At 42.2% G+C, this 13078-nt stretch overlaps 1 protein-coding gene across 1 annotated transcript in view; it reads left to right on the forward strand.

The window, feature by feature from the left end:
- The window catches only part of NOX3 (NADPH oxidase 3), a 56393-nt gene that overhangs the window by 20610 nt on the left and 22705 nt on the right, over window positions 1–13078 (forward strand). Inside the window, exons 8-10 of the mRNA XM_026505117.2 lie at window positions 767–859; window positions 2640–2893; window positions 9188–9347. Of these exons, the coding sequence (XP_026360902.2) occupies window positions 767–859; window positions 2640–2893; window positions 9188–9347 (507 nt within the window). The remainder of the gene's footprint in view (window positions 1–766; window positions 860–2639; window positions 2894–9187; window positions 9348–13078) is intronic.

Below are 13078 nucleotides of genomic sequence, written 5' to 3' on the forward strand. Positions count from 1 at the left end.
TCCAGGGTAAGAGGACACCTTACGTTTGTACACAACCACTGGTAACAAGACTAGCTTGCTGGCAAACTGATCATCGGTAATACAGATTGTTCTCATACAAGGTTAACACAGGAAGGGGTTTATGAAGACTGAAGTGTTCATTGTCACAATTGCCCAGAAGACTGTGGAGGATTTTGTTCCTATAATGTAAACCTATGTTTAAAGTTCTGAGACACCTGCTTTACGTCTTATTCCTGATAACATTGGGTGAGTGTGTCTGTGTGTGTGTGTCTGTGTGTGCACGCACTTCTTTGGGCAGACCCCGAAGTTGTGACGCATCGTTGACCAAAAAAATTACTGTTCACAATGTTATTATTCAATTTTCCACGTCCTATTTTGGCTCAGGAATGTAGCTCTGTAAGCCTTTGACTTTGGCTGAGTTGGGAGCATTTATGACCCTATCATATGTAATGTAAACATCAATCTGCTTTCCTATTTCTTTGCAAATTCAATTATTTCTAATTACATAAAGGCATCATTGATCAAGTAAGCATAAAAACCAATACAGAAGAGTTTAATCTCTTAAATAAGCTTGTAGACTTCAAGGAATAATTGAATGTTATAGTATTTAATACAAGGAGATATCTTTATTGTTGATAACTGGCCCAAAGTTAAAGGAAAATGTCTGAATCCCATCATGTTATGTATTGATTTGGTTCAAACTGAAAATACTTGGATTCTATTTTCATTTCCTTTTTTTTCTCTCTCTCTCTGCTGCTCTCTACAGGCTTGGAAATGGGTTTTAGGCCCTGTGGTCTTATACGCGTGTGAAAGAATAATTAGGTTCTGGCGGTTTCAACAAGAAGTTGTCATTACCAAGGTATGCATGTAGCTTTATGTCTGAATAAAAGCCTGAGTGTAGACGAAAATTTTTTATTAGCCCAAGTTTTTAATTTGCCATTTTTATTGCAGAACTGTCTGTAATTTAGAGGCCCATCTTCTGTTCTAATAATTGCTTGTATCCCGCACATCTTTTAGCATGACTAATTTTACTGAAGACAGGGATCGGGGCTCCAAACCAGTACACAGAATTCTGATACATGTTACAGTGCAGCCCAGGAATCATCTGTTTTGCTCTTTATTTTGGTTTTTCATCGAGGGGGGGCGGGGGTGTTGGTTGGGTAGGATGGGCAGGGGACTGAGTCCAGCTTTACGTTGGTTATGGTAACTTCTAATATAATCACTTCCTTCAACACATAAAGATGGTGATTTTGCAAACACACAAATAATAGACTTACGTTTCCAAGGGCACACGCTCCAGTCAAAGCTACTGAGCAGAGGACAGGGAATGGTCCCCCTCAGGTTCAGAGCAAGAGGGAGAATGAGAGAGGAGGGACCACGCAGAGCCCCACCTAGTAAGTGAGGGCCCCAGGGAGTGTTTTCCAAACTTGTACCCCTCCTCACAGGTCTCCAAATTTACGGCATGCTGGAGGAAGATGTGAGTAGCTTGACCAGGAAAATATGTCTAAGAGACTGAAAAGTACCAAAGACCCTGCCCCGGGTTTTTTCAATGTCCAAGAAGAAATGCTCTGCTAACCCAACTTATATTGCTAATACAATATTAACAGAATCCTCTCTCTCCTTAACGGTCTTCGTGAAAGCAGATGCATAGAAATTGCTTCATATTTCTGTTTTAAGCTGTTTCGCTGTTGCTGCTTTTAAGTTAAGCACCAAAGGATATCAGGCTACGTCAAAAGCCAGACAGTAAAACTTCTGGAAATCCACTAGAGCCGTTACTAGGGAGACAATTTAACAGCAGAATCAGAACAAATATCAGTAGGGAGAGGGGAAACAGAACTGATGATTAAAATGCTGTGAGATTCTCTTCCGAATGGAAAAATACTGTCACAGGATCTAGACATTTGCTTTTGCTCCCTTCCACCGACACGGGAGCCTAGAGAGGTTTTTTTTTTCAGGAAACAAGATGGAAATCGAAGAAAGGAAATTAGTTCTTTCCTTCTGATAAGCGGCACGTGGCAAGGCTCTTAAAAAAGCGATGAGAGTCTTCACCTGCTACTTCCGCACACCTCACTCAGGGCCTGAGCGGGGCAGTGGAGGAGCCCTGACTAAAAACCAAACAAAACGAAACATTTCACAGGGAATTTAAAGATTGTTTTCCACTTAGAATGAAAAAATAACAGGGCTAATCAACCAGAGATTGAGAAAAGCTGCAGATCGTTGAAAACGGTAACAAAGAGGGTCCTCATTTTAAGACCATGGAGACAGTTCGGTGAGTATTTTAATAACTCTAAGCGTCATTAAGTGCAATGTCTGATACGCCAGCTCCTATTCTCTTGATCCTGGTTAACTGTGTTAGCGAGAGCTTGGCCATTCGAGACATAAAGTCACACGCCAGATACCACATGGCTCCTGGGTGCAGCTACCCAAATTCCGGATGGCACTCTGAAGGGGATAAGCTTCGTGCTTGCTGGAGTTGCCAGGCCACATATAAAAAGGGATGGCAAAGATCCTTGGAAGCTAACCGCAAATGGCATATGTAAATGAAACCTCAGAAAAGCTGATTCTAGAATTTAAAAACCGCTGGTGGAGCCAAAGCCATCATCTTCTCCCTTAACCTGAGACTCTCTGCTCTGATTCAGGTGGTGAGCCACCCGTCTGGAGTTCTGGAACTTCACATGAGAAAGCGTGACTTCAAAATGGCGCCGGGGCAATACATCCTGATCCAGTGCCCCTCCATATCCTGGCTGGAATGGCACCCCTTCACCCTCACCTCCGCCCCTCAGGAGGACTTCTTCAGTGTCCACATCCGGGTAGCAGGAGACTGGACAGAAGCTTTATGTAAAGCCTTTGGGGCAGAGGGACAAGCCCCGAAGGAGCTCTGGAGCCTGCCAAGGTTGGACCCCGTTTCTTTTTTATATATAAGTTAGAATAGTATAACAAGGCATTTTCATGCATCAACAGGCTTCCCAAATCCAGCCATATCTTTATTCTAGATGGCAAGTTTTAATCCATTTCTTTGAATTTAAGGACCTATATAAAGAGTATAATTTAGTGGATTTCCAGTAGAAGCAAGTACATTTCTTTAAAAAAAAAAAAAAAAAAAAAACCCAAATGTTCCACAAAGGCAGGCAGTGATCCAGGAAGAAGGAGCACTGTGCTTTCTCAGCTCCAAACCACACTTGGCTAATTACGCGCAGCCCGCCATGCGTAAGACAGTTCTGGGAACTTTTTGCTGTTACAGTCTGAAGTCTTTATGTTTGTTATTTTGGTCTTCCGAAGGGGGATGCTTTACAGTCAGAGTGAGGCTGGCAGGCCCCATCCACTGGAAAAAGAGCTAAGCAATTGCAGATTGAAGCTCATAGAGTGATAAAATGATCTGACGGTGGAGAAGGTAGTGCCATTCAATCGGTCAGTGCTGCGTGTGTGTATCAACAAGTATCCGTAACCCCCGCTAGGCGCCAGAATTACAGAGATGGCAAAACGCCGCCTCCGTTCTCTAGAACTTCAAGGGGCCCAATGCAATCAACATCAACCTGCACGCGGGGTCTTAACTTTGCTGCAAGGTCGATGTGCAGAGGGTCTGTCTGGGAAGGGTGGAAAAGCACAGATGACATCTGTATTCGTTTCCTAGGGTTGTGGTAACAAAGGAACACAAACTGGGTGGCCGGCAACAACAGAAATGTGTTCTCTCCCAGTTCCGGAGAGTCCGGGGCTGAATCGAAAGGACAGCAGGGCTGTGCGTCATCTGAAACCTTTAGGGGAGACTTGCCCTGCCTCCTCCTCCGCTCCAGGGCTTACCAGCAATCCGAGGCATTCCTTGGCTTGCACCTGCAGCAGTGCAGTCTCTCTCTTTGTCATCCCATGCTATTCTCCCCTCTCATGTCTGTGTCTCTCCGGCCTCTTCTTACAAATCTGAGTCATATTGGATTAAGGGCCGGCCCACCTCCTGTATGACTGCATCTTAACTCGATTCATTACACCCGCGACCACCCTATTTCCAAAGAAGGTCACATTCTAAGGTACCGGGGTTAGGATTTCAACTTACCAACTGGGGGGACACAATTCAAAGACAACATCCTATTCAGACAAGCCCAGGTCCCAGTATCAATGACCCCTCCTTGGCTCCCTTTAGCAAACAATGGCTTAAAGTTGATTCTCACTCTTCCAGCAGGATGACCCAAGAAGCAGGCCACACCCATGGTTAAGGCTCCAGGAAAACGGACACACACAAAAAGCATTGAGAAAAACATTTTGAAAGAATTTGACATTTCAAAAGAAGCATCAAGAGATTCCTTCTCCTGCCATCCTTGGAGGGTGTCGGGAACTACCAAGCAGTGGCCACGGCTGTAAGAAATTAGGTGGTGAACACTGTCAGGACACGCCTGGATGGAACTTCCTGGGGGCAGGGCATTGCCTGTCCTGCCATCTATGTCCAGTGCCTGGAGCAGTGTCAGACATGTATTGCATACAGAGTAAATATTTAAGGAAGGAATTAATGAATGCCTGGACCCAGTATGGACGCTTTAGCTCATTTATTTTAACAAATATTTACAGGTGGCAAACTAGGCACTAGAATAAATGAAAGGCACAGAATCTTCTCAGCTTATTGTCCCTCTTTCCTCCCTCCCATAGGACACTGAACTGTGACTGTGTAGCTCTGGGCTTGCTTGTGTTCAGTGGCTAGGAAGAGTCACATACCCTCATTTCAAACATTGGAACTAAAGAGTGGTATGATAACAAACCAAGTGCAAGCATCACCTGGTCAGACCAGAGCCCAAAGTCAGATGACAACACCTGACTGCTCCTCCATTTAAGAGCAGTCCTCTCTTTTTAATCATGGAAAGGAAGTAATATAACAGAATTCTAAGATTCAGAATGCAGCGCAAATGCTCAAAATCAGGAATAAAACTAGACACACACACACACACACACACACACACACACACACACGTACCTGCCCTCCTTTTGGCATTGCCAAGATCAATACTTTCATCCTGTTGCTAGCCTGGTCTCTACTCTTAGTGTATACAGTTATCCGGTCTATCAACCAACCTTGCCTTTCACAAACCAGTTGGCATTTCAGCCAATACCCCAATGAGAACTTGGAACCTGTTTCTCAGAACTAAATATGCTTTCTATCTGTGGGGTGCCTTGTCAGCTCACGGCCTGACACAATATGCCCTCTCTCCCACCCCCAGTCCTCCCTGGGCTCCCCTGCCCCACCTCCTTCCCCCCTCCTTGAACTCAGCCACCCTTCCAGCCTTCTTGTCTTTCTCCTACACCGAGCACACTCTCCTAAGCAGCTTTACCACTGCTGTTCCTTCTACCTGGAACATTCTTCCCTAGATTTCTGCTAAGCTGCTCCCTCACCTCCCCCAGGTATTTGCTCAAATGTCTCCTAACGAGGTCTTTCCTTCCTTCCTCATTGGAAACAATGACCCCAGCTGACTCTCAGTAATCGCTTTGTCCTCAGCCCTACTTTATTCTTCCTCATAGTACTTATCCTCCCCTGACTTACTAAATATCTGCTCGTTTATCTGTCTACTATATACCTTCCCACACTAGAATGGAAGTTCTATAAGAAAAGGGACATTATCCATGTGGTTCACTTTGTTGTCTTGTCTTTAGTGCCTAGAATAGGCCTTAACTCTTAGTTGGTACTCAATAAATATTTGTCGAATGAATAAAAATGAGTTGTTGGAAACAATGCAGTTTCCCTTCATTTGTTAAATTCATTTGACCTCTGCCTCTATACATGTGGAGGCATATGTATTAGCAGAACAACAACAATAAGAAAAAACCTACAATTTATTCAACTCTTCAATATATGAAGACTCAGAATTTTATCAGACTTCCTTGGATGATTTTATCTCTTTTTTTTCTGAGATTTTATTCATTTATTTGAGAGAGAGAGATAGCAAGAGAGAGAGAGAAAGAGCATGAGCAGGGGCTGGGGAGAAGCAGGCTCCCCACTGAGCAGGGAGCCTGAAGTAGGACTTGATTCCAGGACTCTGGGATCATGACCTGAGCCGAAGGCAGACGCTTAACCGACTGAGTCACCCAGGTGCCCAGGATGATTTTATCTCTTAGTGTTGTTTTGATTTTGAATTGAATCAAACACATGGGAGAGGACACTATAATTTTTCACTATCTCGAATCCAGAAAGGATTTAATACAGCCCCAGGAAAAAGGGGCACCTGGGTGGCTCAGTCAGTGAAGTGCCGACTCTTGATTTCTGCTCAGATCATGATCTCAGGTTCATGGGATCGAGCCCTGTGTGGGGTTCCGCACTCCGCAGAGAGTCTGCTTGAGGATTCTCTCTCTCCATTTCCCTCTGCCCCTCCCCCTCTCAAATAAATAAATATATCTAAAAATTTGTTTTAAATAAAAAAACAAAAGATTTTGCCTTCTGAGGTAAAATGGAGGAATTTCTCAGAGTCGAGGCTAGAGTTTTCAGTGATTTAACCTGCTGCCCAGAGCCAAGGACGCCAACGTCCAACAGCGTGGGTTCAAAGCCCCGGTTTTGGGTGTGATCTTAGGGAATGTATGTAACTATGTGCCTTTATGTAAAATAAAGATGATAATAGTATCTAAGACTTTGTTTAGGATTAAACATGACGGTTCTTATAAAGCCCTCCACATATTGCATAGTAAAAAAGGTTAATTATTATTATGAGCAAACTAAGAAAGGTCACCTGCTGCACAGATGTCAGTGAAAGTGAAGATCGACGGGGAGAATGTGCAGATGCGCAAAGACGGTGGGTTCAGAAAGTCGAGGGTGGAGTTCGATGAGGTGGGTGCGTGTGCGCCCGACTGGAAGCAACAGGGAACCACACTATGGGGATGCTGGAAAAGCTACTCGTTTTCTAAGCTGCATCATTAAACTCTGTGTTCAAATCAAAGAGGAGGTAGCTGAGTGAACTAGATAAACAATTTGTGCAAAGGAAGCCAGTTCAGGATTGCGAGAGGTCTTGAGAAATGGAGACATTTTTGTCCAAAAAAGAACAATCAGGGTGTCACGATAGCCACGATCAACCATTTAAAGGCCTGAGACAAGAAAGGGAAGAGACCTGGTTTGTGTTTCTCAGGAAGGCGAGCAGCATGAGTCCTCAGAAGACAGATTTCAGCGAGACATGAGAAAAACGATCTCCTACTTTGAACTGCCCCTACCTGGGACAAGGTGCCCTGCAATTTAACATCACAATGGGATCAGCTCTCGGGGTTGTGGAAGGAAGGACTACTATATAGGAATATAGCAGGGAAGCTAGACTAAATATTTTCTTCTGCCATTTCCAGCTTAGATTCTCAGTTCTAATTATGTGGAAATGTGTTTATTACATATTTCTGTGGATTATACAACACAATTCTTCTTTCGGTTTCATTGTTATCTTTTCAAATCAGTGTCAAATAAATCCCAAATACAACTAATTATAAAAACAATTAACAGTAAGACATTTTAATCCTTGGGCAGTTTCATTTTTTCCTCTCTCGATTCCCCTTATCTAATTATTTATAAACTAATCTACAGTGGGCTGAGATACTAACCCTTTCTGGTTAATGACCTTTTATTTTTATTCTTCCATTTCCATATATCAATATGTAATAAAGCCTTATTAATTAAGATTAACTTGAGGAGAGTTAATTTGAATTATTAGGAGGTCTGGCATATGGAATATTTAAAAATAAAACCCAATTGAACTTTCATGAACACATAGTAAGCCCAAATGGGCCAACCTCAGGTGCCTTCAACAGACACCCCTTAGGGAATGGTTATGAATAACTTAGAAGCCTTTTAATTAGCATATCTTTGTTCATATGTAAATGTATGCTTTTGGAATAGTTGAGGTTATTTAATACATTCTGCTGACTGAAATATTTTAAACATTCCCTTTACAATTTATTCAACAAATTGTTATTGAACAGCTCCATGCCAGAGAGCATGCATGGCCCTGGGATGCTGAGGGGAGCAAAGACAGACCTGGCTCCTCCCTCCAGAGAACTTGTGGTCCAGTGATCAAGACAGATGCAAATCAAATCATGTACACGCCCCAAAAAACTGTAAAATTACGAATGTGTTGAGGACTCCAGAGAACCAGCACATGGGGCTATAAATTATATAAGAGGGTAGTTAGCCTAGTCTAAGGGGTCTGTGAAGCCTCCCCAGGGAAATGATGATTCCGATAAGACCCAATGAAAGGATAACTATTAACCAAGTCAGGAGAGCAGGAAGGAATTAGGACAGAGTATTTTCCGGTTACTTGGATTTTCATATGCAAAGGCCCCGGGGCAGAAGGGTGGGGGAGGGGGTTCTGTGTATTTTAGGAAATGAAAGAAAAGCCAGTATGGAGAACTGGTGTTGAGAAAGGGAGTAGAATCCGGGGGCTGGTCTATTCCGGACCATGTGAAAGACAATCGTATTTATTCAACAAATATGCTTCATCTTTACAAAGAAAAATTTGCTAAGCAAAGACAAAACACTGGTGCCATTCCAGGCAAAAACCCAGATTTTGAGTTTGCGTCATCATCCAAAATAACGAGTTTTGGAAATTCCATATAACTGAGAAACTATCTCAAAATCATATTTATTTCAAACAAATGGCTTCTAGACTAAAATTATATGACTATCCTAAGATGTGGGAGTGAATAAGTAAAAACAGGAGAAGCACGTTAGCAATAGGACGGATAAGCCTTCTGAACCACCTTCTGCTTTATTCCTCTGATGGCAGCTGCAGAAAAGAGAAAAGAAAAGTAAAAAGAAAAGAGAGGAGAGGAGAGGAGAGGAAAAAAGAGAAGAGAAAAGAAAAGAGAAAAAAGAAAAGAATAGAATAGAAAAAAGAAAAGAATAGAAAAGAGGAAAAAGAAAAAGTCTCCTCTATCAGGCTTCAAGATGCCTGGAGCCAAAACAAGCCTCAAAGAATTTTGAGGGTTTGCCCTGTGAAGAGGCATGAGCGTGAGCCACAGAAGGCTTAGTCCTTCCATGAATCGCACCTGGTCTGGCAGGTCTGGGCATCCCCCATCCCCAGGAGATGGACCCAATTCCTCGTGCTAAGTCCAGCCTCTCCAAGCACAGAGCCAGCCCCCTGCGCACAGAGGCTAACACACCCTGTGAACACCATCGGTTGAGGACGGCTTTATTTTGCAGAGCAGAGCGTGCTGAAGGTCACAGGGCTGCACTTTGTGATTGCAGGCTGGCGGTGGACGGGCCGTTCGGAACCGCGCTGACGGATGTATTTCACTATCCAGTGAGCGTGTGCATTGCTGCGGGAATAGGGGTCACTCCTTTTGCCTCTCTTCTGAAATCTATATGGTACAAATGTGAGTCACAAACCCCGCTGAAGCTGAGCAAGGTATGGAAAAAATCATTAGTTCACACTCACATGGGTTAAAAGGTTCAACATCCTTCTATCTATCATCAGCCAATTCTTGGGGAGGATTTTAATTAACTATGAGGGATAAACTCAAGGATCCTTAACTATACTTATGTTCTTAAAAATCTCCATTCGGTATTACATTTATGAGAAGCGTTATGTCTAATCTTATTAAAGATGACAAGACATAAATTTTATTGCTTCATTGCCATTACAGGACATGTAATTGCTCATGTCAGTAAAATATGGACAGGCTGCAAATGGCTTTGTGACTGGGCTACTGTTAGTGATATTAACAGGCGGCCCTTTCCTTAGGCTCTTTAGCCTGATGTTATGGCTGCAAGTGTGCCTTTCAGCATCTTCCTCCCTCAAGGGTCTTGACGAGAAGCAAAAATGCCACAGTTGGGATCCATTGGCCTACTTGCTTGGTGTTGCCAAGCTCCGAAACTCTTTTGTCATTTCTTGAATGTTTTCTGACAAGACACCTCCATAGTTGCCTTCCTTCTTTTGTCCTACCCAGAGAGGGTCCATACTTTAACCGTCTGAGGACCAGCGGCAGAAGCTCCAGCAGCAGGAGAAAGGCAGCCATGTTAACACCGAGTGGTGTCAGTTCAGGAGGACTCGGGATGTCAGGCAAGCCTGGTTCTGGGCCTGATTCTGCCACTTTTCTGCTTCACACTTTGGCTCCAGTTTCCTCCTGTAGCAAAGGAATTTGCTTGATTCGATTAGCATGTCTCTCTAACATGAGTTAGATATGAACATCACTCATGTGCTATGGTCCACTAGAGGGAATTCTGTAGTCAGAAGAACTTAAGCTACTACAAATCCCATTCTAGAAGATTCACATCACCTATTAGCCTATTAAGTTCTGTAGAAAAGAACCTCTTTTGTTTCACCCATCCTTCTAAGATTAGTTAGCCATGGAAACATTCTCCACCTAACATTTATTACGGAATAGCATTCTTTGAAGCACCGGGGGCAACCGCAGAAGATCTCTAAAGTTGGGGCTTTTCCAACTAAGAAATAAGAGAAAAATCAGCTATCATTTCGTGAGTTTCCAAGTGACAGGTGCTTGACATACATTTTGTCATTTGATTGTTATAATTCCCAACAACCTTATACAGTAGGTAATAGCAAGCCTGTTTCTCACATAAAAAAAAAAAAATACCCTGAAGCTTAGAGAAACCAAAGCGACTTCCCTAAAAATACATGGGTAATAAAAGGCAGAATGAGGATTCAAACTTAGATCCATCTGGCTCTTTCCATGACATAACCAACATATGGTAGATATGACTGCCACCATTGTTTTGTAGACAGACTGAGGGATCCCTGGCCGGAGAATCTGCCTCAGCCTGATTCCACCCTCACTAGAAGAATCGTCTTGAGTGACTCAGTCACCTTTCTGAGCTGGGTTTCCCGATCTGCACAATGGAGAAATAAGAGCCCATATCCAACAGGGAGTTTTAATACCAAATAAGACAAATCAATAATGTGATGTGTACATAATGTAATGTAAATGTGTATAAAATGATATAAAAGTTCATTATAGCTGCCAAAGATGTAGAGAGATTACTAGTACTACTGCTACTAATAGCTTAGATTCATCAAGCCTTGACTACCTAGCAGGAGGAAGTTAGGCATTTTATACATACTATCTCACATCATCTTTTTAAGGAACTCACCATTTTTATTCACATTTACAAATGAGAAAACTGAAGCCGATCACAAAGCTCATAGGAATAATAGCATCCTCTTATCAAATTGCCATAATTGCTCTTTCGGATAAGTAACGTCCTCAGTTTACTACTGGGGAACCCAAAACACAGAGAGCTAATAAATAGCAGCAGGAGAGCTCGAATCCACTCTTCAATGCAGACTCATCTTCTTTCCTCTAGACCACAATAAGTTCAACTAAGTGTCGCCGTCCTTTTGGGTTACTATACCACCATACCATAGACTTGGGTCACATAAACAGCAGAAACGGACTTCTCACAGTTCCAGTGCTGGGAAGTCCAAGATCAATAGACTGGCTGACTTGGAGTCTGATGAGAGCCTGCCTCCTGGTTGATAGGCGACAGTCTTGTAGCTCTAACTTCCCATAGCAGAAGGGAGCGAGGTCGCTCTTGGTAGTCTTTTTATGTTTTATTTTTTATTTTTTTTTTAGCAAGAGCCAAATTTGTTGACTTGCAGTTTGCAGCTCAATGAGGAAAAAGTAGATACAGAAGTCTAGAGTTTTTTTTAAATAAAGGCACTAATCCCATTCATGAGGGTTCCTTTTGTATGAACAAATCACCTCCCAATTACCCCACTTCCGAATATTATCTCATTGAGGTTTAGGTTTCAAAATACGAACTTTGGGGGACACAGACATTCAGTCTATGATACCAAACAAGCAAAACAGCTACTCTTTTATTCATTCAGAACCCCCCCCCCGCCCCAGCAGTGTTTTGTTATGCTTCATGATGATTTCTCAGTCCCCCTAAGCTTTTTCTTTCCTTTTGCTGTCTACCCCGTAAAAGCCATCCACAGAGGCAGCTTCTTGCTTCATGGTTGTCACAACACTAAAGGTCACGTTGTATTTCACACGGATGGATTGTAGACTGCGCGTCTCACTTTCATTCTCTTATTCACTCAATGAATATCTATTGAGCACCTACTATGTTCCAGGCCCTTTGACACGAACATGACAAACCTCTCACTCTCCTCACACTGGACTTACAACATCTCACCCTTCTCTCAGTATCTGCTATCTGTGTGCTTTTATGTCATGTTCACAAAGGATCTCATTTCCCCTAATGGATTCTGAGTTCCTTGCATGTGGCTTCTTTGGATATCGTTATAATGAGATAACACACGCATGCACGTACACAGGACAATTTTTGAATAAATCAATGAGTGAATAAATGTCTACGTGCCAAAATGAATGAACAAATGGAGTCTGTGCGATTTTTATGAAATTCTAGATTACTAAGACTAATTCATTTTTTTATTTAACTAAAAAGACTGTTCAGTAATTTTATAATTCAAAGAATATGTTCCAATTATTTTACTACAAATAGGAAAAATTCTTGTAAGAACTCACAAAATCTTAAAAGTCCATATAAGCACCCACAAAATCCTGATCCCATCTCCTCCCTCACTAATTTATTGTTATTTCTGGGCTCTGTTTATGAGGCTTCTCAAATCTATTTCAGTGGGAGGATTAAGCAGTTACCACAAAACTATAAAACAGGGACCCTGATCTCTATCTCCCCAAAAAAGAAACCAAAGAATTAAAAATAAAAAAAAATAATGTTTTTATAACTTACAGAAATTGAGGGCAATACTGGGGCAATATTCCACTGAAAATAAAGGTCAGAATAATGGTATATGGGAGAAAGAAAGCTAAAAGCATAGAATCACAAAATAATTTGAGAGGTCTTAACCTCCCAGCTTTGCACATGACCATGAACATCCGCATCTGTACTCAGACCGGGAAGTAATTTGTCCAAAATCATCTAGTTGGTTAGCTACTGAGTCAGGATGGGAGCATGTGTTTCTAATTTCCACCTTCAAGACTCTTTTATGCAAAAAGTGAGATTTCATGCTATTGACAGTTTACACTGAGAATTCCACCTAAGACCTACCTGGTTAGAGTGTGCATGTGGGAGAAAACGTTTAAGAAGTTTTTCGGTTTTATTTTATTTTTTTAAGATTTTATTTATTTATTT

This window comes from Ursus arctos, unplaced genomic scaffold (genome assembly GCF_023065955.2).
Source record: "Ursus arctos isolate Adak ecotype North America unplaced genomic scaffold, UrsArc2.0 scaffold_13, whole genome shotgun sequence".
NCBI classification, from domain to species: Eukaryota; Metazoa; Chordata; class Mammalia; order Carnivora; family Ursidae; genus Ursus; species Ursus arctos.